This window comes from Oncorhynchus gorbuscha, linkage group LG20, assembly GCF_021184085.1.
Source record: "Oncorhynchus gorbuscha isolate QuinsamMale2020 ecotype Even-year linkage group LG20, OgorEven_v1.0, whole genome shotgun sequence".
Classification (NCBI taxonomy): Eukaryota; Metazoa; Chordata; class Actinopteri; order Salmoniformes; family Salmonidae; genus Oncorhynchus; species Oncorhynchus gorbuscha.
In genome coordinates, this window is record NC_060192.1 from 35,873,609 (window position 1) to 35,895,618 (window position 22,010).

The 22,010-nt window shown below is 46.0% G+C and overlaps 2 protein-coding genes across 2 annotated transcripts in view; one reads left to right on the forward strand and one right to left on the reverse strand.

Annotated features, from left to right (window-relative positions):
* zar1l (zygote arrest 1-like) lies at nucleotides 1-2,527 on the forward strand. Its single transcript, XM_046317712.1, has 4 exons — nucleotides 1-877; nucleotides 1,100-1,192; nucleotides 1,414-1,488; nucleotides 1,718-2,527. Exons 1-4 carry the CDS (start codon nucleotides 203-205, stop codon nucleotides 1,859-1,861), a joined length of 987 nt encoding a protein of 328 aa, XP_046173668.1. The 5' UTR covers nucleotides 1-202; the 3' UTR covers nucleotides 1,862-2,527.
* A 1,069-nt stretch (nucleotides 2,528-3,596) lies between these two features.
* The window catches only part of fryb (furry homolog b (Drosophila)), a 192,886-nt gene continuing 174,472 nt past the window's right edge, over nucleotides 3,597-22,010 (reverse strand). The window contains 10 exon segments of the mRNA XM_046316884.1: nucleotides 3,597-6,236; nucleotides 6,727-6,950; nucleotides 7,678-7,788; nucleotides 10,647-10,730; nucleotides 12,963-13,061; nucleotides 16,643-16,792; nucleotides 18,122-18,326; nucleotides 19,503-19,789; nucleotides 19,947-20,093; nucleotides 20,688-20,882. Coding sequence (XP_046172840.1) covers nucleotides 5,978-6,236; nucleotides 6,727-6,950; nucleotides 7,678-7,788; nucleotides 10,647-10,730; nucleotides 12,963-13,061; nucleotides 16,643-16,792; nucleotides 18,122-18,326; nucleotides 19,503-19,789; nucleotides 19,947-20,093; nucleotides 20,688-20,882 — 1,761 coding nt within the window. The 3' untranslated portion in view covers nucleotides 3,597-5,977.

The window sequence follows — 22,010 nt, forward strand, 5'->3', positions numbered from 1 at the left end:
AAAGGGAGGATACACTGGAAATATTCAAACACAGCCTGAGCGTCCCCTCTCTAAGCGCGGTTCCCAGTGCGCACACCTGTCTTCACGTGACCGGCTAATCATCCAATAGGTCGGGCCCAATTAGCGCTGTGGGTTACGTCTTGACTGGAGGGCTGACGTGCACATTTAAACCACAGCAGGCTCACCTTGTCTTCTATACACGATGGAGGGGTTTATGTTTTCTCCATACAACTTTAATGGCTATCCGGGCTGCGGTCCCATGATGGCTCCTATCCTCCACGGCAACCCGAAGTTCAAGCCTCACACCTGGGGCAAGGGGAGCATCTACGTGCCTCCCGAAGCGCTGGACTACCTTGACGTGTGTAAACGGGCCCAGCTGAAGGCCATCCTGTCTCAGGTGAACCCCAACCTTACCCCTCGTCTCCGGAAGGCAAACACCAAGGAGTTCGGGGTTCAGGTCAACGCCCAGGTCGACGCGATGGTCCAGTGCTCCCTCGGACCCAAGACGCTGTTCTACCGGGAGAGGAAATTTTCGGTATTTTCGAAGTCGCCTGTAAAGTGCCAGCAGAGTCCCTCGGCGGCTTCTTCTCTGGACCCGAAAGCGTTGCCGAGCACTCCGGTAAACAACGTGCGCTTCTCGCGACCCCTCGCTATTTATTCTCCGGTGTTTGATCGCCGGTTCTTCGCGCTGCCGGTGAAAGCGCAGGATGACAGCGTGTGTCGTGAGGGAGGAGAAGGTGGCGGTAACGGGGCTAGTGATGAGGATGGCGAGGCCGACGTTACCGAGCAGAAAACGGAGGACCAGGTTAGACTGGAGATCCCGCGTGAGGTTGTCAGGAAACCCCTACACCAGACGCCCAAAGGGTTCAACTTTCAGGTCAGTCGTTCCCGGGGTTTATACTAGGGGAGAATACGAATTCACAATGTAATCGATTCTGAAACATGAATTGAGGAATATCTTGTACTGTGTAGTGTTTGCAATGCGTCCAATATGCCTTTTTATTTTTAATTCACTTCTATTTGAAATGCCAGTCATCCTGTATAGGATGTTGCATATTTAGAACTTTCGATTCGAATGATTCCCTTGTTTCGTCTGTAGTTTCTGGAGCAGAAGTACGGATTTTTCCACTGCAGCCAGTGTAACGTCCGTTGGGAGAGTGCCTACGTGTGGTGCATCTCTGGAACTAGTAAGGTAACGGATCAGTCACTGTGTGTCTCTGCCAACGGAAAAATGAGTTTAAAGTTCTGCTCAATAAGCCTTCATGTGCACTGCTTTTTGTTCTGAGGAACATGAGTAGACAGTAACACTCTGCCTTTTCTGGACTGTCCTTCAAATATTTATTAAGTTTAATGAATGACTTGTTTCCTCTTTAACATGGTTGTCTCATTACCCCCCCCCCTCTGTGAACTCAGGTGTACTTCAAGCAGCTCTGTCGTAAGTGCCAGAATGGATTTAACCCCTACAGAGTGGAGTCTATCCAGTGCAAGGTGAGAGGTGTGGGGGGGGGGCAGGTGCTCTGCATGGTGCTCTGCATGGTGCCTATGCCCCTTTAGCCTCTGAGGCCATGCATTAAAACAAGGGGGGACTTTCTAGATTATGTAGCTTTACTTTCATTGTCTTATGTTATGGATACATGACCTACAGGTGAACTGACATGTCTACCCACCATTCACCAGCAGGGGTCAATGTTGCTGTAATTATTATCCTGTCTCTCAGGTGTGTTCCCAGACCCGGTGCTGCTGTGAGCAGAAGGAGAGGCACATTGACATGAAGAGACCTCATAGACAGGACCTGTGTGGCCGCTGCCGGGGAAAGAGGATTTCCTGTGACACTACCTATAGCTACAAATACATTGTCTGAAATTAAACAATCCCTGCTACAGGCCTAACTACAGAACTAGGATCAGATTGAGGCCCATCGTCATCCATAACCTTTTGATTGACATATCTGAATTTAGATCAGTGGTTAGTGGAAGATGGATGTAAAACCAGTTTTCTAATCCTGCACTTGAAGGGGTGCATGTTTTTTTTGCCTATGCTTTAACACCTGACTCAATGAATATAGTTGAGTTGATGAATTTAATTGGATGTTAGCGCTATGGCAAACGATACATGTGCACCCCCTTTGCTGTAAGCACAGATCTAGGACCTGATTAGGGAACTGCCAATCCTAAACTTACTGCCCTTGGTGGGATGCACAACCTGACCTTATACCAGTATCTAGGGCCACAGTATCCTACTCTGAGCCTTCCCACATGGCAGGCTAAACAACACTATGCCACAGAGGTAGAAGTTGACCGTAACCACATATCTAGGATCAGGTCAACCTTCCTCCAATCCTATCCACGGTTGTTAGGGAGGTGCAGTGGTCGACTTGTTTCTTACCTGCCAAGTTCGTGTCCATGTCTTAAATAGCCTGCCTCATAACTTTTATACTCTTTCCACCGTGATCAACTGAGTGACTCAACTTTTTTTGTAAATATGAAATAAATTTATTGCAGCATTAAAACTTATTTGTTTTCATGGCTTTTCTTGTTTTGTGGGGTTCATGAACTAGCTCATCCAATGCACTCTGCTTGTTGTGGGGTTCATGAACTAGCTCATCCAATGCACTCTGCTTGTTGTGGGGTTCATGAACTAGCTCATCCAATGCACTCTGCTTGTTGTGGGGTTCATGAACTAGCTCATCCAATGCACTCTGCTTGTTGTGGGGTTCATGAACTAGCTCATCCAATGCACTCTGCTTGTTGTGGGGTTCATGAACTAGCTCATCCAATGCACTCTGCTTGTTGTGGTGGTCATGGTTCATGACTCTGCTTGTTGTGGGGTTCATGAACTAGCTCATCCAATGCACTCTGCTTGTTGTGGGGTTCATGAACTAGCTCATCCAATGCACTCTCTGCTTGTTTGAACTAGCTCATCCAATGGGGTTCATGAACTAGCTCATCCAATGCACTCTGCTTGTTGTGGGGTTCATGAACTAGCTCATCCAATGCACTCTGCTTGTTGTGGGGTTCATGAACTAGCTCATCCAATGCACTCTGCTTGTTGTGGGGTTCATGAACTAGCTCATCCAATGCACTCTGCTTGTTGTGGGGTTCATGAACTAGCTCATCCAATGCACTCTGCTTGTTGTGGGGTTCATGAACTAGCTCATCCAATGCACTCTGCTTGTTGTGGGGTTCGTGAACTAGCTCATCCAATGCACTCTGCTTGTTGTGGGGTTCATGAACTAGCTCATCCAATGCACTCTGCTTGTTGTGGTGTTCATGAACTAGCTCATCCAATGCACTCTGCTTGTTGTGGGGTTCATGAACTAGCTCATCCAATGCACTCTGCTTGTTGTGGGGTTCATGAACTAGCTCATCCAATGCACTCTGCTTGTTGTGGGGTTCATGAACTAGCTCATCCAATGCACTCTGCTTGTTGTGGGGTTCATGAACTAGCTCATCCAATGCACTAATACAGCTAACAGGTCATTTTACTGGTGTAATGTGACTGTTTGGGGAGTCCTTTACCAGGGCAACGAGAACACAACTGAGCTGTACGACTTTTGATTCCTATCAACAGAAGTGAACCGAAAGGGCACAAACAAATTTTTTTTTGAGGTCTTTATTTAGAGACATGGCATCAACTCAATGACTTCACAAAGCTGTAAAACTATTTACAAAGTGAAAACTGTCTTCCTCTACAACGCTTTAAAAATGTGCTTTTCTTTTTCTTGATGCACACTCTCTGGCGCGCAAACCTTTTGTATCTCATACAAACATGAGTCTTCTGAATACATGTTGTCCATTACAATATACACATGCATGGCAGTTAAATCAGTTTGAATTGAAGGAACGTGGGGGGAAATCTATTAAAGCTGGTCAGGAATAGGATAGAGCTTAATCGGGTATAGATAAGACTAGACTGAACTCGTGTAGAAAGGAATCACAAGTGACTGACCACCACAGGAAGTGTCTATGGCCCTGTTCCAATACTTTAAAAATGCATCCTTCCTTGGCCACTGATCAGACCTTACTAGTATCAAACCTCTAGTATTTGAACCTTAACCACCCTGGTCAGTGATTCCTTCAAGACGGGATGGAAGTTAAGGACTTAAAGTATTGGAACAGGGCCCAGCAGGTATTTGAACAGTAGCTCATGTTTAGTTAAGAACATTTAAACCAGTGGATGTCAGCACACATCCATATGACAGTATTTAGTGTGTACAACTGTACTCTTTCCCCCTGCCACAGTTACACATCACAATATAGGATGGTCACGGTAACAAATGGTGTGTGTGTGTGTATACGTAGACCCACAATATGCTACACCGTATAGCCAGTGTGTACATACTAATCAATATAATCGTCTAAGGTAGGCTAGTCTTAGTGGTCTCGAGGAGCGTTCAGGTTCAGAAAACCAGGCAACAAGATTAAACGCATGAATACTAGTCTGTGTCCTGTCTCTTCACACGATGCAGCTCCATGTGGAGGGGCAGCGATGCAGACGGATCCTAACAGTCTTTATTGTGAATGCCCACTTCTGTCAGTTGTAGAACTAAACATCGTCCGGGTAACCAATGCGAAGTAGAGTCTGTGGATTCTAGAATACAGCTTTCCTCTAGGTCAAGCGGTGCACATTTTCCCCTAAAGAAACTCTTTAAACAGTAGATACACACGTGGTGAGAGATATACAACCTTCCAGTCCTTGGCCTCGATCTCTCTCTCTCACAGATAAACAGCATGATTGAATGTCTCAGTAGTAACGGCTCCTCCTCTCCTCTCAGAAGTCCATGTTAGTGCAATAGAAGCTATGACTCTGGGACATTCACCCACAGGTGAGGCGTCTGGAAGTGGATCCCCAGGTTACCTGGTGGTAACAGGTAGATACTTCCCCCATCCTAAGGTTTCACTGAGATCAGGTAAATCCTCAGGTTCATCAGGTGTTTCACGTATGTCCTTTGGTCTCTCTCGGGGACTTAGGTCTTTTAATCCACAGGTGTGGCCAGCATCATCAGGAGTGGTTGAGATCTTCAGGTGTGGCCAGCATCATGAGGAGTGGTTGAGATCTTCAGGTGTGGCCAGCATCATCAGGAGTGGTTGAGATCTTCAGGTGTGGTCAGCATCATCAGGTGTGGTTGAAATCTTCAGGTATGGTCAGCATCATCAGGTGTGGCCAGCATCATCAGGTGTGGTCAGCATCAGGTGTGGTCAGCATCAGGTATGTTCAGAATCATCAGGTGTGGTTGAAATCTTCAGGTGTGGCCAGCATCATCAGGTATGACCAGCATCATCAGGTGAGTCTATCAGGTATATTAACCCTCAGGTGTGAACACCAGAGGGTTGTTTAGGGTTCAGGAGCCCCCCCACTCTGAGTAGGGGCCAGGCGGTGTGACCCACCTTCCCCAGGTAACGGGACAGGGGTGTACCACCCCATCCGATGGCGCAGCAGCACCCCCACCCCACCTCTGCACCTTGGGCTGGGTCAGGAGGAAGAGGAGGAAGGAGAGGGGCCAGACCTTGTGTGTCTAAGACTGGTTCTGGATGTGTGTAAGGGGAGTACGGGGGGTGAGGTCCACGAGGTGGGATAGCAGGAAATGTGTGTGTGTGCGTAAGGTCGGGCAATGTGTTACCTGGTTTGAGTGGAGTGTGTGTGTTAGGGCTGAGGTTTGGAATGCACTGTAACGAGTGTGTGTGAGAGGCCTGATGTATGTTTGTGCACTCACAGTGGGGTCTGGAGAGGTCTGGGGGAGGCCAGTAGAAGTCTATGAGTAAGGGCAGAGACAAGTCTATGGTTGAGCTGGAGGGAGAGGCCAGAAGTGAGGCTGGGTTTGGGGCAGTAGAGATGGTGGTAGTGGTGTTTTTGTCGGGGGTAACAGCACCATCTGCGACGAGATCAGGGGCAATAGGGGTGACGGGGAGGATGAGGTTTGTCGGGTCAAGGCTAATAAGGGTGGATGAGGGGTACGAGGGGGGCTCCTGTGCTGCTGTCAGAGGCTTGTCCCTGAGGCAGAGGAGTCGGGGAGGTAGGTGTTGACCACCCGGTATCCCTGAGCGCGACGAATCATGTCCCGGATCTCCCCGTTGAGCTCCAGCAGCTTGGAACAGATAAGGCTGAGGTCTTGGCGTGACCCAACCAGGGCGATGGTCCCCGTCTGGCCCAGGGTCTGGTGTCGGAAGTAGACATTGAGGAGGGTCTGCACCTCGCTCTCTGACCCACCGCCAAACACACCGTTAGGCCACAGCCTCCTGGAGGGGGGAAGGGGAAGAGAGAAGGATCAGTGATCAAAATGAGTATTGTAAAAGTTTTGTGATCTTTCTCAGTCTGTCTTTACACCACTGAGGACAGAGTTTTTATTCTCAGCAACATAACAAAATAGTGTGTGTGAATATGTGTCTGAATGTGTGTGTGAATGTCTGTGTGTGTGTGTGTGTGTGTGTGTGTGAATGTCTGTGTGTGTGTGTGAATGTCTGTGTGTGTGTGTGAATGTGAATGTCTGTGTGCGTGTGTGAATGTGAATGTTTGTGTGCGTGTGTGTGTGTGTGTGTGTGTGTGTGTGTGTGTGTGTGTGTGTGTGTGTGTGTGTGTGTGTGTGTGTGTGTGTGTGTGTGTGTGACTGTTTGACTGTTTGTGTGTGTGTGTGTGTGACTGTTTGTGTGTGTGTGTGAGAATGTGTGTGTGTGAATGTCTGTGTGTGAGAATGTGTGTGTGTCTATGCATGCTTGTTTTGTATCTCACCTGCACTCGTGGATGTAGCGTATGGCCTTGCTGAACTCCTGGTTGTTGAGGCACTCCAGGATGGCCTGTACGGCTGCCTCGGGGGAGCTGAAGTTGGGCAGGGCGGCAGAGGCCTGGGTCTGGGTGTGGGCCAGGTGTGTGTGTTCCAGGTTGCTAGCCACCGCTGCCTCTGCTGCTCTTAGACTGGTCTTTAGGTCACTCAGCTCTCGAGACATGTTAAGCAGCTACAGAGGGGAGAGAGGAAGGGAGAGGGGGGAGAGAGGGATGGAGAGGTAGAGGGAGGGAGGGATGGAGAGGTAGAGGGAGGGAGGGAGAATGGGGGAGCGAGAGAGATAGGGAGGCAGGGAGAGATAGGAAGGGGGAGGGAGGCAGGGAGAGATAGGAAGGGGGAGGGAGGCAGGGAGAGATAGGAAGGGGAGGGAGGAAGGGAGAGGGAGGGACAATGGGAGCGAGAGAGAGATGGAAAGGTAGAGAGATGGGGGAGAGATAGGAAGGGAGAGGGGGAGGGAGGAAGGGAGAGGGGGAGGGAGGGAGAATGGGAGCGAGAGAGAGGTGGAGAGAGGGAGGGAGGCAGGGAGAGATAGGGAGGGAGGCGGAGAGAGGGAGGGAGAGATGGAGGGAGGGGGTAAATAGGGGGCGAGAGGGAGGGCGAGACAGAGGGGAGAGGGAGGGGGGACGTGTAGAGAGAGGGAGGGAGAGAAGGAGGGGAAGAGGGAAAGAGAGCGGGAGGGAGATGAGTGTGTGCCCATATATATTACTTTTGTGAAAACAAATCAACGGATCAACGTAAAGAGAGGAAGAAATGAAAAAAAAGCTAAAATAATCTCTTGATTCATCTTCAACAGGTACACAACAGCTAACAAAGCTGACTAACAAAATACAAGTGTTTGTCTGTTTATAGAATTGTCTCTAGGTCGCTTCTGAAACATCCAATCGCAGTCCTTCTCTTACCTCAGGCACAGCGCTGACAGCATGGACCTGTCCAATCAGCTTGCAGTAGGACTGGAAGAGGAGGAGCAGTTGGAAGTGAAGCTTGTAGAGACGCTGACACAACTCCAGTTGCTGAGAGGAGAGAGAGGACGGATTTATAGACAGTACAGTACAGGACACACATACAATCCTCAACCTGAGCCATCTAAATCAATTAATACATTGTATTGTTGTGTTGGTTATATTGGTGGCAGTAGAATCAGCAGTTACTGAAAAGGAACACTAAAGGGTGAAGTGAGAAAACATAGATCATATTAAATCATAGTAGATCCTATTAAATCATAGTAGATCATAGTAGATCCTATTAAATCAATAGTAGATCATATTAAATCATAGTAGATCATAGTAGATCCTATTAAATCAATAGTAGATCATATTAAATCATAGTAGATCCTATTAAATCATAGTAGATCATATTAAATCATAGTAGATCATAGTAGATCCTATTAAGTCATTGTAGATCATAGTAGATCCTATTAAATCATAGTAGATCCTATTAAATCATAGTAGATCCTATTAAATCATAGTAGATCCTATTAAATCATAGTAGATCATATTAAATCATAGTAGATCATAGTAGATCCTATTAAATCATAGTAGATCATAGTAGATCCTATTAAATCATAGTAGATCATATTAAATCATAGTAGATCCTATTAAATCATAGTATATCCTATTAAATCAATAGTAGATCATATTAAATCATAGTAGATCATAGTAGATCCTATTAAATCATAGTAGATCATATTAAATCATAGTAGATCCTATTAAATCATAGTAGATCCTATTAAATCAATAGTAGATCATAGTAGATCATATTAAATCATAGTAGATCATAGTAGATCATATTAAATCATAGTAGATCCTATTAAATCAATAGTAGATCATAGTAGATCATATTAAATCAATAGTAGACCATAGTAGGTCATATTAAATCATAGTAGATCATATTAAATCATAGTAGATCATATTAAATCATAGTAGATCCTATTAAATCAATAGTAGATCATAGTAGATCATATTAAATCAATAGTAGATCATAGTAGGTCATATTAAATCATAGTAGATCATATTAGTAGATCATATTAAATCATAGTAGATCATAGTAGATCCTATTAAATCATAGTAGATCATATTAAATCATAGTAGATCATAGTAGATCCTATTAAATCATAGTAGATCATATTAAATCATAGGAGATCATAGTAGATCCTATTAAATCATAGTAGATCATATTAAATCATAGTAGATCCTATTAAATAATAGTAGATCCTATTAAATCATAGTAGATCATAGTAGATCCTATTAAATCATAGTATATCATAGTAAATCATAGTAGATAGCACTTAGTAAAGGACTTAGTAAAGGACTTACTGCCAGAGATTCCATTTGCTACACAGCGAGAGAGCATGTTACGAGGCGAAAGAGAGAGAGAGGAAGGCGAGAATCACACATCAATCAAACACATGCAGTGGAGTAGAGTATAGCACAGCATAGTATAGTATAGTGCACTGTAGCATAGTGGGTAGTATAGCAGGTAGTAGAGTATAGTATCGTGTTGTGTATAGTATAGCATAGTATGTAGTATAGTATGGTCCTTCTGTAGCTCAGTTGGTAGAGCATGGCGCTTGTAACGCCAGGGTAGTGGGTTCGATTCCCGGGACCACCCATACGTAGAATGTATGCACACATGACTGTAAGTCGCTTTGGATAAAAGCGTCTGCTAAATGGCATATATCAGTAGAGTATAGTGTATAGTATAGTGCATAGCATGGTGCATAGTATAGTGCATAGCATGGTGCAGTGTATAGTGTATAGTGTAGTGTAGTGTATAGTATGGTGTATAGTGCAGTGTGTAGTATGGTGTATAGTGCAGTGTATAGTGCAGTGTGTAGTATGGTGTATAGTGCAGTGTATAGTATGGTGTATAGTGTAGTGTATAGTATGGTATGTAGTAGAGTATAGTGTGCAGTAGAGTATAGTGATTCGTATAATGTATAGTATAGTATAGTGTATAGTATAGTATACAGTGTAGCATCGTATATACTATGATGTATAGTGCATTGCAGTATAGTACAGTGTATTGTGTATAGTATAGTGTAGTATAGCGTAGTATAGTATAGTGTGCAGTAGAGCATAGTGTATAGTATAGTGTGTAGTAGCGTAGAGTATAGTGCATAGTATAGTATAGTGTATAGTGCATAGTATAGTGGAGCATAGTGTATAGTGTAGTGTATAGTATAGTATATAGTGTATAGTATAGTACAGTGCATAGTATAGTGTGTAATAGAGTATAGTATAAGGTGTGTAGTATAGTATAGTGTATAGTATAGTGTGTAGTAGCGTAGAGTATAGTGCATAGTGGAGTATAGTATATAATGTATAGTATAGTGTGTAATAGAGTATAGTATAAGGTGTGTAGTATAGTATATAATGTATAGTATAGTGTGTAATAGAGTATAGTATAAGGTGTGTAGTATAGTATAGTGTATAGTATAGCATATAGTACATAGTGCATAGTATGGAGTATATTATAGTATACTGTATAGTATAGTGTATATTTTAGGGCGGCAGGGTAGCCTAGTAACTGAAAGGTTGCAAGTTCAAATCCCTGTGCTGACAAGGTACAAATCTGTCGTTCTGCCCCTGAACAAGGCAGTTAACCCAATGTTTACGTCATTGGAAATAAGAATTTGTTCTTAACTGACTTGCCTTATTTAAATAAAGGTATAGTGTATTGTAGTATAGTGTAGTTTATAGCATATATTGTAGTATAATGTATAGCATAGAGTATAGTGTATGGTCCCCCTACACAAGGACATTAAATACACCTAGAGAAAGAGGGGGAGAGAGGAGTGTGTGATCAGTTTATTGTTTTAAACTGCAGTGAGACAGGTGTGTGTTGTCAAGGGGACTTATTGATTCCTTACCTTCTCCTCTGAGTCTCCTGGCTGACAGGTAATCACGCCATCGCCAGGGCACCTGGGAAACGTGTCCTTACAGTTCCTCAGCCACTGGAAATGAAGAAGAGAAAGTGAAAAGGAGGGGAAGAGAGAAAAAAAAAGAGAGAGGGGAGGAGTGTTACTTATCAGGCTTGTTAGACTGGCCAAGGTGCTACAGATAACTCTATGATAACACTACAGTGTCTCCTTATCATAGGGGTATCTGTAGCACCTTGGGTTTGTGAAAAGAGCTTATTAGTCATTACCGTTATGGGTAGCAGTGACTTAAAAGGATACTTCAAGATTTTGGCAATGAGGCCCGTTACAGTGCATTTAGAAAAAATGTCAGATCCCTTGACTTTTTCCACATATTGTTACGTTACAGCCTTATTCTAAAATATATATATTTTTAAATCCTCATCAATCTACACACAATACCCCATAATGACATCACAATACCCCATAATGACATCACAATACCCCATAATGACAAAGCAAAAACTGGTGTTAGGACATTTTTGCAAATGTATTAAAAATAAAAAGCAGAAATACCTTATTTACGTAAGTATTCAAACCCTTTACTATGAGACTCGAAATTGAGCTTAGATGTTTCTACCACTTGATTGGAGTCCACCTGTGGTAAATTCAACTGATTGGACATGATTTGGAAAGGAACACATCTGTCTATATAAGGTCCCTACAGTTGACAGTGCATGTCAGAGCAAAAATCAAGTCATGACATTGAAGGAATTGTCCGTAGAGGTCTGAGACAGGATTGTGTCGAGGCACAGATCTGGGGAAGGGTACCAAAAAATGTCTGCAGCATTGAAGGTCCCCAAAAACACAGTGGCCTCCATCACTCTTAAATGGAAGAAGTTTGGAACAACCAAGACTCTTCCTAGAGCTGTCCGCCAAGGCCAAACTGAGCAATCAGGGGAGAAGGGAGGAGACCAAGAACCCAATGGTCACTCTGACAGAGCTCCAGAGTTCCTCTGTGGAGATGGGAGAACCTTCCAGAAGGACAACCATCTGTGCAGCACTCCACCAACCAGGCCTATATGGTAGAGTGGCCAGACGGATGCCACTCCTCAGTAAAAGGCACATGACAGCCTCCTTGGAGTTTGCCAAAAGGCACCTAATGACTCTCAGACTATGAGAAACAAGATTCTCTGGTCTGATGAAACCAAGATTGAACTCTTTGATCTGAATGCCAAGCGTCACGTCTGGAGAAAACCTGGCACCATCCCTACGGTGAAGCATGGTGGTGGCAGCATCATGCTGTGGGGATGTTTTTCAGCAGCAGGGACTGGGAGACTAGTTAGGATCGACTGAAAGATGAACGGAGCAAAGTACAGAGTGATTCTTGATGAAAACCTGCTCAGGAGCTCAGACTAGGGCGAAGGTTCACCTTTCAACGGGACAACGACCGTAAGCACACAGCCAAGACAATGCAGAAGTGGCTTCGGGACAAGTCTCTGAATGTCCTTGAGTGGCACAAAAGCCCGGACGTGAACCAGATCTAACATCTCTGGAGAGATCTGAAAATAGCTGTGCAGCGACGCTCCCCATCCAACCTGACAGAGCTTGAGAGGATCTGCAGAGAAGAATGGGAGAAACTCTGCAAATACAGGTGTGCCAAGCTTGTAGCATCATACCCAAGAAGACTCAAGGCTGTAATTTCTGCACAAGGCACTTCAACAAAGTACTGAGTAAAGGGTCTGAATAATTATGTGAATGTGATAATTCAGTTTTATATTTTTTATAAATTTGCCAAAATATCTAATAACCTGTTGTTGCTTTGTCATTGTGGGGTATTGTGATGTCATTATGGGATATTGTGATGTCATTATGGAGTATTGTGTGTAGATTGATGAGGGAAAAAAACAATTGAATCCATTTTAGAATAAGGCTGTAACGTAACAAAATGTGGAAAAAGTCAAGGGGTCTGAATACTTTCCGAAGACACTGTATCTACTTCCCCAGAATCAGATGAACTTGTGGATACCATTTTTATGTCTCTGTGTTGAGTATGAAGGAAGTTACAGGTAGTTTCATGAGCCAATGCTAACTGAGCGTTAGCACAATGACTGGAAGTCTATGGGTATCTACTAGCATTAGCATAAAAATGGTCTCCACAAGGTCATCTGACTCTGGGGAATTAGATAAAGGTCATCATTGCCAGATCAATCAAAGTCTGTATCTTTATGGGTTGTAATGTCTACACAGATCATAGTCAGTATCGTTATAGGTGGTAGTGTCTTAACAGCTCAAAGTAAGTATCGGTATGGGTATTTAGTGTCTTACTGAGACAGCGGCCTCTTCTCTGTTGTTGTAGGTGTCCAGATACTCCTGCAGCTCCAACACACTGAACTTCATCTTCTCTAGTAAACCATAGGAGATGATCTGGAGTGAGGGAACAGAAGAGGAGAAGAGGGGAGTAGTGGACAAGGATAGGAGAGGCAGGAGGAGAGGAGAGCAGAGGGGAGAAAAGGATAGGAGAGGTAGGAGGAGAAGGATAGGAAAGAGGTGGGAGGAGAGGAGAGGCGAGAGATAGGAGAGGTAGGAGGAGAGGAGAGGAGAAAGAGTGGAGAGAAGGAGAGGAGAGGCGGGAGGTGAGGAGAAGGAGAGGGATAGGAAAGGATAGGAGAGGAGAAGGATAGGAGAGTTGAGAGGAGAGGAGGAGAGGCGGGAGCAAAGGAGAAGGATAGGAGAGGAGGATAGGAGAGGAGGATAGGAGAGTTGGGAGGAGAAGAGAGGAGGAGAGGCGGGAGCAAAGGAGAAGGATAGGAGAGGAGGATAGGAGAGGAGGATAGGAGAGTTGGGAGGAGAAGAGAGGAGGAGAGGCGGGAGCAAAGGAGAAGGATAGGAGAGGAGGATAGAGGCGGGAGGAGAGGAGAAGGAGAAAGAGAGGTGTAAGATGCAGGAGGAGAGGAGAGGCGGGAGGAGAGGAGGAGAAAGAGAGGTGTAAGATGTAGGAGGAGAGGAGAGGCGGGAGGAGAGGAGAAGGAGAAAGAGAGGTGTAAGATGTAGGAGGAGAGGAGAGGCGGGAGGAGAGAGAAGGAGAAAGAGAGGTGTAAGATGTAGGAGGAGGAGAGGAGGAGAGGAGAAGGAGAAAGAGAGGTGTAAGATGTAGGAGGAGAGGAGAGGCGGGAGGAGAGGAGAAGGAGAAAGAGAGGTGTAAGATGTAGGAGGAGAGGAGAGGCGGGAGGAGAGGAGAAGGAGAAAGAGAGGTGTAAGATGTAGGAGGAGAGGAGAGGCGGGAGGAGAGGAGAAGGAGAGAGGTGTAAGATGTAGGAGGAGAGGAGAAGGAGAAAGGGAGTTGTAAGATGCAGGAGGAGAGGAGAAGGAGAAAGAGAGGTGTAAGATGCAGGAGGAGAGGAGAGGCGGGAGGAGAGGAGAAGGAGGTGTAAGATGTAGGAGGAGAGGAGGCGGGAGGAGAGGAGGAGAAAAGAGGTGTAAGATGTAGGAGGAGAGGAGAGGCGGGAGGAGAGGAGGAGAAAGAGAGGTGTAAGATGTAGGAGGAGAGGAGGCGGGAGAGAGGAGAAGGAGGAGGTGTAAGATGCAGGAGGAGAGGAGAAGGAGAAAGGGAGTTGTAAGATGCAGGAGGAGAGGAGAAGGAGAAAGAGAGGTGTAAGATGCAGGAGGAGAGGAGGCGGGAGGAGAGGAGGAGAAAGAGAGGTGTAAGATGTAGGAGGGAGGAGAGGCGGGAGGAGAGGAGAAAGAGAGGTGTAAGATGTAGGAGGAGAGGAGAGGAGGAGGTGTAAGATGCAGGAGGAGAGGAGAAGGAGAAAGAGAAGGAGAAAGAAGATGCAGGAGGAGAGAGAGGCGGGAGGAGGAGAAGGAGAAAGAGAGGTGTAAGATGTAGGAGGAGAGGAGAGGCGGGAGGAGAGGAGAAGGAGAAAGAGAGGTGTAAGATGCAGGAGGAGAGGAGAAGGAGAAAGAGAGGTGTAAGATGCAGGGAGGAGAGGAGAAGGGAGAAAGAGAGGTGTAAGATGCAGGAGGAGGAGAGGAGAAAGAGAGGTGTAAGATGCAGGAGGAGAGGAGAGGAGGAGGTGAAGAAGGAGAAAGGAGAAAGGGGTGTAAGATGCAGGAGGAGAGGAGAAGGAGAAAGAGAGGTGTAAGATGCGGGAGGAGAGGAGAAAGAGAGGTGTAAGATGTAGGAGGAGAGGAGAAGGAGAAAGAGAGTTGTAAGATGCAGGAGGAGAGGAGAAGGAGAAAGAGAGGTGTAAGATGCAGGAGGAGAGGAGAAGGAGAAAGAGAGGTGTAAGATGCAGGAGGAGAGGAGAAGGAGAAAGAGAGGTGTAAGATGCAGGAGGAGAGGAGAAGGAGAAAGAGAGGTGTAAGATGCAGGAGGAGAGGCGGGAGGGAAAGAGTTAAATATATGATAAGTTGTTCATGTATCAACTAGAGTTCTCACCATACCAGAATTTAGACTTAAATACCAATACCAGGTTTAGTATCAGGATTCTCCATACCGTCACCATACTCCATACCAAAACAATACCATGGCAAAAGAGAAGGCATTAACCAGTCAGAGAACGGCAGTTGATGCAGACAGATACAATTTTGAGTTCATTATCATTCAATAAAAAAAAAAATGTACATCAACATTTTTTCAGACAGCCATGTATGCATTAACGAAAAAATTATACAATCATACAATTAATTAGACTTTGTTTTGTTTTTAACAATCTAACTACATAACAACATAATTGTAAGCATTTTACAGATAGAGGCGTTGTCGTGCCCTCTTCACAACTGTGTTGGTGTGTGTGGGCCAGGAAAATTCCGTAGTGATGTGGACACTGAGGAACTTGAAGCTCTCAACCCGCTCCACTACAGCTCCTTCGACGTGGTTGGGTGTAGCATTACTCAAATGTGGGGCTTTAACATGATGCAGCCCAGACTCCCAGCCCAGACGCCCAGCCCAGACTCCCAATCCAGACTCCCAGCCAGACTCCCAGCCAGACTCCCAATCCAGACTCCCAATCCAGACTCCCAGCCCAGACTCCCAGCCCAGACTCCCAATCCAGACTCCCAGCCCAGACTCCCAGCCCAGACTCCCAATCCAGACTCCCAGCCCAGACTCCCAATCCAGACTCCCAGCCCAGACTCCCAGCCCAGACTCCCAGCCCAGACTCCCAATCCAGACTCCCAGCCAGACTTCCAGTGGGTAAGTGGAGCTAACATGATGCAGCCCAGACTCCCAGTCCAGACTCCCAGCCCAGACTCCCAGCCCAGACTCCCAGTCCAGACTCCCAGTGGGTAAGTGGAGCTAACATGATGCAGCCCAGACTCCCAGTCCAGACTCCCAGTCCAGACTCCCAGTGGGTAAGTGGAGCTAACATGATGCAGCCCAGACTCCCAGCCCAGACTCCCAATCCAGACTCCCAGCCCAGACTCCCAGCCCAGACTCCCAGCCCAGACTCCCAGCCAGACTTCCAGTGGGTAAGTGGAGCAAACATGATGCAGCCCAGACTCCCAGCCCAGACTCCGAGCCCAGACTCCCAGCCCAGACTCCCAGTCCAGACTCCCAGTCCAGACTCCCAGCCCAGCCCAGACTCCCAGCCCAGCCCAGACTCCCAGCCCAGCCCAGACTCCCAGCCCAGACTCCCAGCCCAGACTCCCAGCCCAGACTAGCAGTGGGTAAGTGGAGCTAACATGATGCAGCCCAGACTCCCAGTGGGTAAGTGGAGCAGACAGGGTGTGTGCTATAATGGGGGTAGGCAGGCTGTGCTGATAAAGGCTTGATCCATCAGACATTTTACAGAAGAACTGAAAGTAACAAATTATAGTACGAGAGAGTGTAGACGTTTTGGTAAACCTTGCAACACTAGTACCAACTCAAACCTAAAAGTTTGACATTACTTACTGATTACAATCAATGGACATTATTGTTTGATATTTCTATGAAAACACCAAATAAATTGCTATATTTTCAGTCATACAAATGCTATGGTTTGAGTCGAGTCAGCCCTACTCACCGTATCAGCGTCTACGTAGAGCGTGGGGCAGTCGGAACACGTTGTCAACATCTCAGATGACCTCACAAACTTTGACCCGATGCCCCTCAGGCCATCTCCTAGGTAACCAGCTGCGTCACTGGTCAGGGAACAGAACTTAGTTTGGATGTTCTGAGAAGAGAAGAGAGAGAAAGAGAGAAAGAAAGAGGAGGAGACATTTAATGTTATATAAAACAGTTACACCAATCAAATCAAATCAAATCAAATTTATTTATATAGCCCTTCGGACATCAGCTGATATCTCAAAGTGCTGTACAGAAACCCAGCCTAAAACCCCAAACAGCAAACAATGCAGGTGTAAAAGCACCAATGACATCACCAATGACTGTTACACCAATGACATCACCCACAATGACTGTTACACTAATGACATCACCCACAATGACTGTTACACTAATGACATCACCCACAATGACTGTTACACTAATGACATCACCCACAATGACTGTTACACTAATGACATCACCCACAATGACTGTTACACTAATGACATCACCCACAATGACTGTTACACCAATGACATCACCAATGACTGTTACACCAATGACATCACCCACAATGACTGTTACACCAATGACATCACCCCCAATGACTGTTACACCAATGACATCACCCACAATGACTGTTACACCAATGACATCACCCCCAATGACTGTTACACCAATGACTGTTACACCAATGACTGTTACACCAATGACATCACCCACAATGACTGTTACACCAATGACTGTTACACCAATGACATCACCCACAATGACTGTTACACCAATGAATGTTACAATGACTGTTACACCAATGACATCACCCCCAATGACTGTTACACCAATGACTGTTACACCAATGACATCACCCCCAATGACTGTTACACCAATGACTGTTACACCAATGACTGTTACACCAATGACTGTTACACCAATGACATCACCCACAATGACTGTTACACCAATGACTGTTACACCAATGACATCACCCACAATGACTGTTACACCAATGACTGTTACACCAATGAATGTTACAATGACTGTTACACCAATGACATCACCCCCAATGACATCACCCACAATGACTGTTACACCAATGAATGTTACAATGACTGTTACACCAATGACATCACCCCCAATGACTGTTACACCAATGACTGTTACACCAATGACTGTTACACCAATGACATCACCCCCAATGACTGTTACACCAATGACTGTTACACCAATGACATCACCCCCAATGACTGTTACACCAATGACTGTTACACCAATGACTGTTACACCAATGACTGTTACACCAATGACATCACCCCCAATGACTGTTACACCAATGACTGTTACACCAATGACTGTTACACCAATGACTGTTACACCAATGACTGCATAGACATTTCCAGAGTTTGATCAGTTGATTTATTGATTGACTGACTGACTGATCAATCGACTGATTGATTACCTGGAAGAGCGATGAGAAGACGTGGAAAGTATAGACGGCACAGGATCCGTCTGAGTCGGTTACCAGCTGGTTGATATGGCAACGCCATGCCTCCTCAGCGTCGTCACAAACAGTGGGCTGGAACGCAGCCAAGATGGCGGAGAAGAACGGTGAGGGGGGAGGAGGAAAACCAAGGTCCTCTAGGTCATCCACGTCATCACGGAGACTGTCAACACAGTGAAGGGAGAGACAAGAATTGGACAGGCACACAGTAAGTTAGACATTGATTTAGGACTGATATCCCCACTACTCATTGATATAGGAGTGATACAACAACAACTCATTGATATAGGAGTGATAGCTGTCTGCCCAGGTACTGGAACACACACACACATAGCAACCAGAAACCTATATCAATGAGGAGTGGTTGTATCACTACTCATTTATATAGGTGTGATACAACCACTACTCATTGATATAGGACCTGGGCAGACAGCTAGCAGGGCTCTATAGGTTTCTGGGCCTGGCTGCTATGTGTGTGTGTGTGTGTGTGTGTGTGTGTGTGTGTGTGTGTGTGTGTGTGTGTGTGTGTGTGTGTGTGTGTGTGTGTGTGTGTGTGTGTGTGTGTGTGTGTGTGTGTGTGTTCCAGTACCTGGGCAGACAGCTAGCAGGGCTCTATAGGTTTCTGGGCCTGGCTGCTGTGTGTGTGTGTGTGTGTGTGTTCCAGTACCTGGGCAGTCAGCTAGCAGGGCTCTATAGGTTTCTGGGCCTGGTTGCTATGTGTGTGTGTGTGTGTGTGTGTGTGTGTGTGTGTTCCAGTACCTAGGCAGACATCTAGCAGGGCTCTATAGGTTTCTGGGCCTGGTTGCTATATGTGTGTGTGTGTGTGTGTGTGTGTGTGTGTGTGTGTGTGTGTGTGTGTGTGTGTGTGTGTGTGTGTGTGTGTGTGTGTGTGTGTGTGTGTGTGTGTGTGTGTGTGTGTGTGTGTGTGTGTGTGTGTGTGTGTGTGTGTGTGTGTGTGTGTGTGTTTGTGTTCCAGTACCTGGGCAGACAGCTAGCAGGGCTCTATAGGTTTCTGGGCCTGGTTGCTATGTGTGTGTGTGTGTGTGTTCCAGTACCTGGGCAGACAGCTAGCAGGGCTCTATAGATTTCTGGGCCTGGTTGCTATGTGTGTGTGTGTGTGTGTGTGTGTGTGTGTGTGTGTGTGTGTGTGTGTGTGTGTGTGTGTGTGTGTGTGTGTGTGTGTGTGTGTGTGTGTGTGTGTGTGTGTGTGTGTGTGTGTGTGTGTGTGTGTGTGTGTGTGTGTGTGTGTGTGTGTGTGTGTTCCAGTACCTGGGCAGACAGCTAGCAGGGCTCTATAGGTTTCTGGGCCTGGCTGCTATGTGTGTGTGTGTTCCAGTACCTGGGCAGACAGCTAGGGTCTAGAAACCCCAGCGGGGGTCTACAGAGCTCCATGCTGTGTCCATGGTGACCGTGGTGTTCCAGGTCCAGAGTGAAGCTCTCCCCCTCCCAACAGTCAGATCCCAGGGCCTGGGGAAGGTCATTCACACTGAGAGACAGGTCAGATCCCAGGCCCTGGGGAAGGTCATTCACACTGAGAGACAGGTCATCGTCCTGGCCCTGGGGAAGGTCGTTTACACTCAGAGACAGGTCATCGTCCTGCCCCTGGGTGTCTTCATCATCACCACCCTGGAGGAGGAGGAGTGGGGGGGGGGGAGAGAGGTCCAAGGCCTTTGTCTAATTGTGGTTTTGAAGTCTTTACGTGTGTGTGTATGTGTGTGTGTGTGTATATGTGTGTGTGTGTGTATATGTGTGTGTGTGTGTGTGTGTGTGTATATATACTAACCCGTAGTCCTCCCTGCTCGTCGTGTGGAGGTCCCTGGCTGGTACCTGGTGTGGTGGCGTTGAGGGATTGTGGGTCGGCTGACGTGGTGTCGCACGACGTAGAGAGAGAGTCCGTGTGGTTGGTCTCCTCTGACGGAGAGAGATTAGTCTGCAGGGTAAGGCAACATAAGACATCTCATTTTCTGAAACGAACAATGAATCCTAAACATACAGGACACCTCAAACCCTGTCCCGAGGACTCCATGTTTCCAAATCCTGGGGTCAGTTTTAAGATTATGGCCGTACTTGGCCGTTTTAGTGATATTCATGTTGTGTTCTGTTGAGGTTGTGCTATGTTCGTCTCATGGTCAGTACTAACCAGTTGCGAGTGTAGTTGTGGTGTGTTGAGGTTGTGCTATGTACGTCTCATGGTCAGTACTAACCAGTTGTGAGTGTAGTTGTGGTGTGTTGAGGTTGTGCTATGTTCGTCTCATGGTCAGTACTAACCAGTTGAGAGTGTAGTTGTGGTGTGTTGAGGTTGTGCTATGTTCGTCTCATGGTCAGTACTAACCAGTTGTGAGTGTAGTTGTGGTGTGTTTAGGTTGTGCTATGTTCGTCTCATGGTCAGTACTAACCAGTTGTGAGTGTAGTTGTGGTGTGTTGAGGTTGTGCTATGTACGTCTCATGGTCAGTACTAACCAGTTGTGAGTGTAGTTGTGGTGTGTTGAGGTTGTGCTATGTTCGTCTCATCGTCAGTACTAACCAGTTGTGAGTGAGACAGACTCTGACTGGTAGAGGACTCTTCTTCCTCTGATGATTGGTCAGAGTCCTGTGGGTCTTCTTGTCCCAGACTGGGGGTGCTGCCTGAGTGTTGACTCTCCTCTAACAGGTCACCAAGCTCTGTGCTGTCCAGGGAACGCCTCCGTACACCCCAGTTAAAGTTATCCACGCTCTCGCCCTGAAAACACACACACACACACACACACACACACACACACACACACACACACACACACACACACACACACACACACACACACACACACACACACACACACACACACACACACACACACACACACACACACACACACACACACACACACACACACACACACACACAATTTAAGCAGTGCTCCTCTGCAAAACTCATATCTGGCATGCATTTGTTCAAAACGGCACACAAATGTCATCAGACTGAAAAGGATCATTCACAGAAGTTACAGAGTTACTTTGGTGAAAAAAAAACACACAGAAAAACATGTCAATGTAATTTTGAAATTCTGGGTGAACTATCACTTTACCTATTCATGGACTGCATGTTTCCTCACAATATTGTTTTGGACTGATACCCGATTGAGCATTGTAACACATCGACAATGAGCGTTGATGAAGATTTCATCTAAAGTGTATTTACAGTATTTTTACAGTTGCTTGGAAACACAATGACATTTCAATAGGAGGCAAATACTTAGTAAGAAAACCTTTCGTCATTATTTCGATGTCACCAGATTGACTTTCGATGCAGTTTAACGTTAACTAGCTCGCTAAGATTGAGGGGAGGCCATCAGATTGACTTTCGATGCAGTTTAACGTTAACTAGCTCGCTAAGATTGAGGGGAGGCCATCAGATTGACTTTCGATGCAGTTTATCGTTAACTAGCTCGCTAAGATTGAGGGGAGGCCATCAGATTGACTTTCGATGCAGTTTAACGTTAACTAGCTCGCTAAGATTGAGGGGAGGCCATCAGATTGACTTTCGATGCAGTTTAACGTTAACTAGCTCGCTAAGATTGAGGGGAGGCCATCAGATTGACTTTCGATGCAGTTTAACGTTAACTAGCTCGCTAAGATTGAGGGGAGGCCATCAGATTGACTTTCGATGCAGTTTATCGTTAACTAGCTGGCTAAGATTGAGTGGAGGCCATCAGATTGACTTTCGATGCAGTTTAACGTTAACTAGCTCGCTAAGATTGAGGGGAGGCCATCAGATTGACTTTCGATGCAGTTTAACGTTAACTAGCTCGCTAAGATTGAGGGGAGGCCATCAGATTGACTTTCGATGCAGTTTAACGTTAACTAGCTC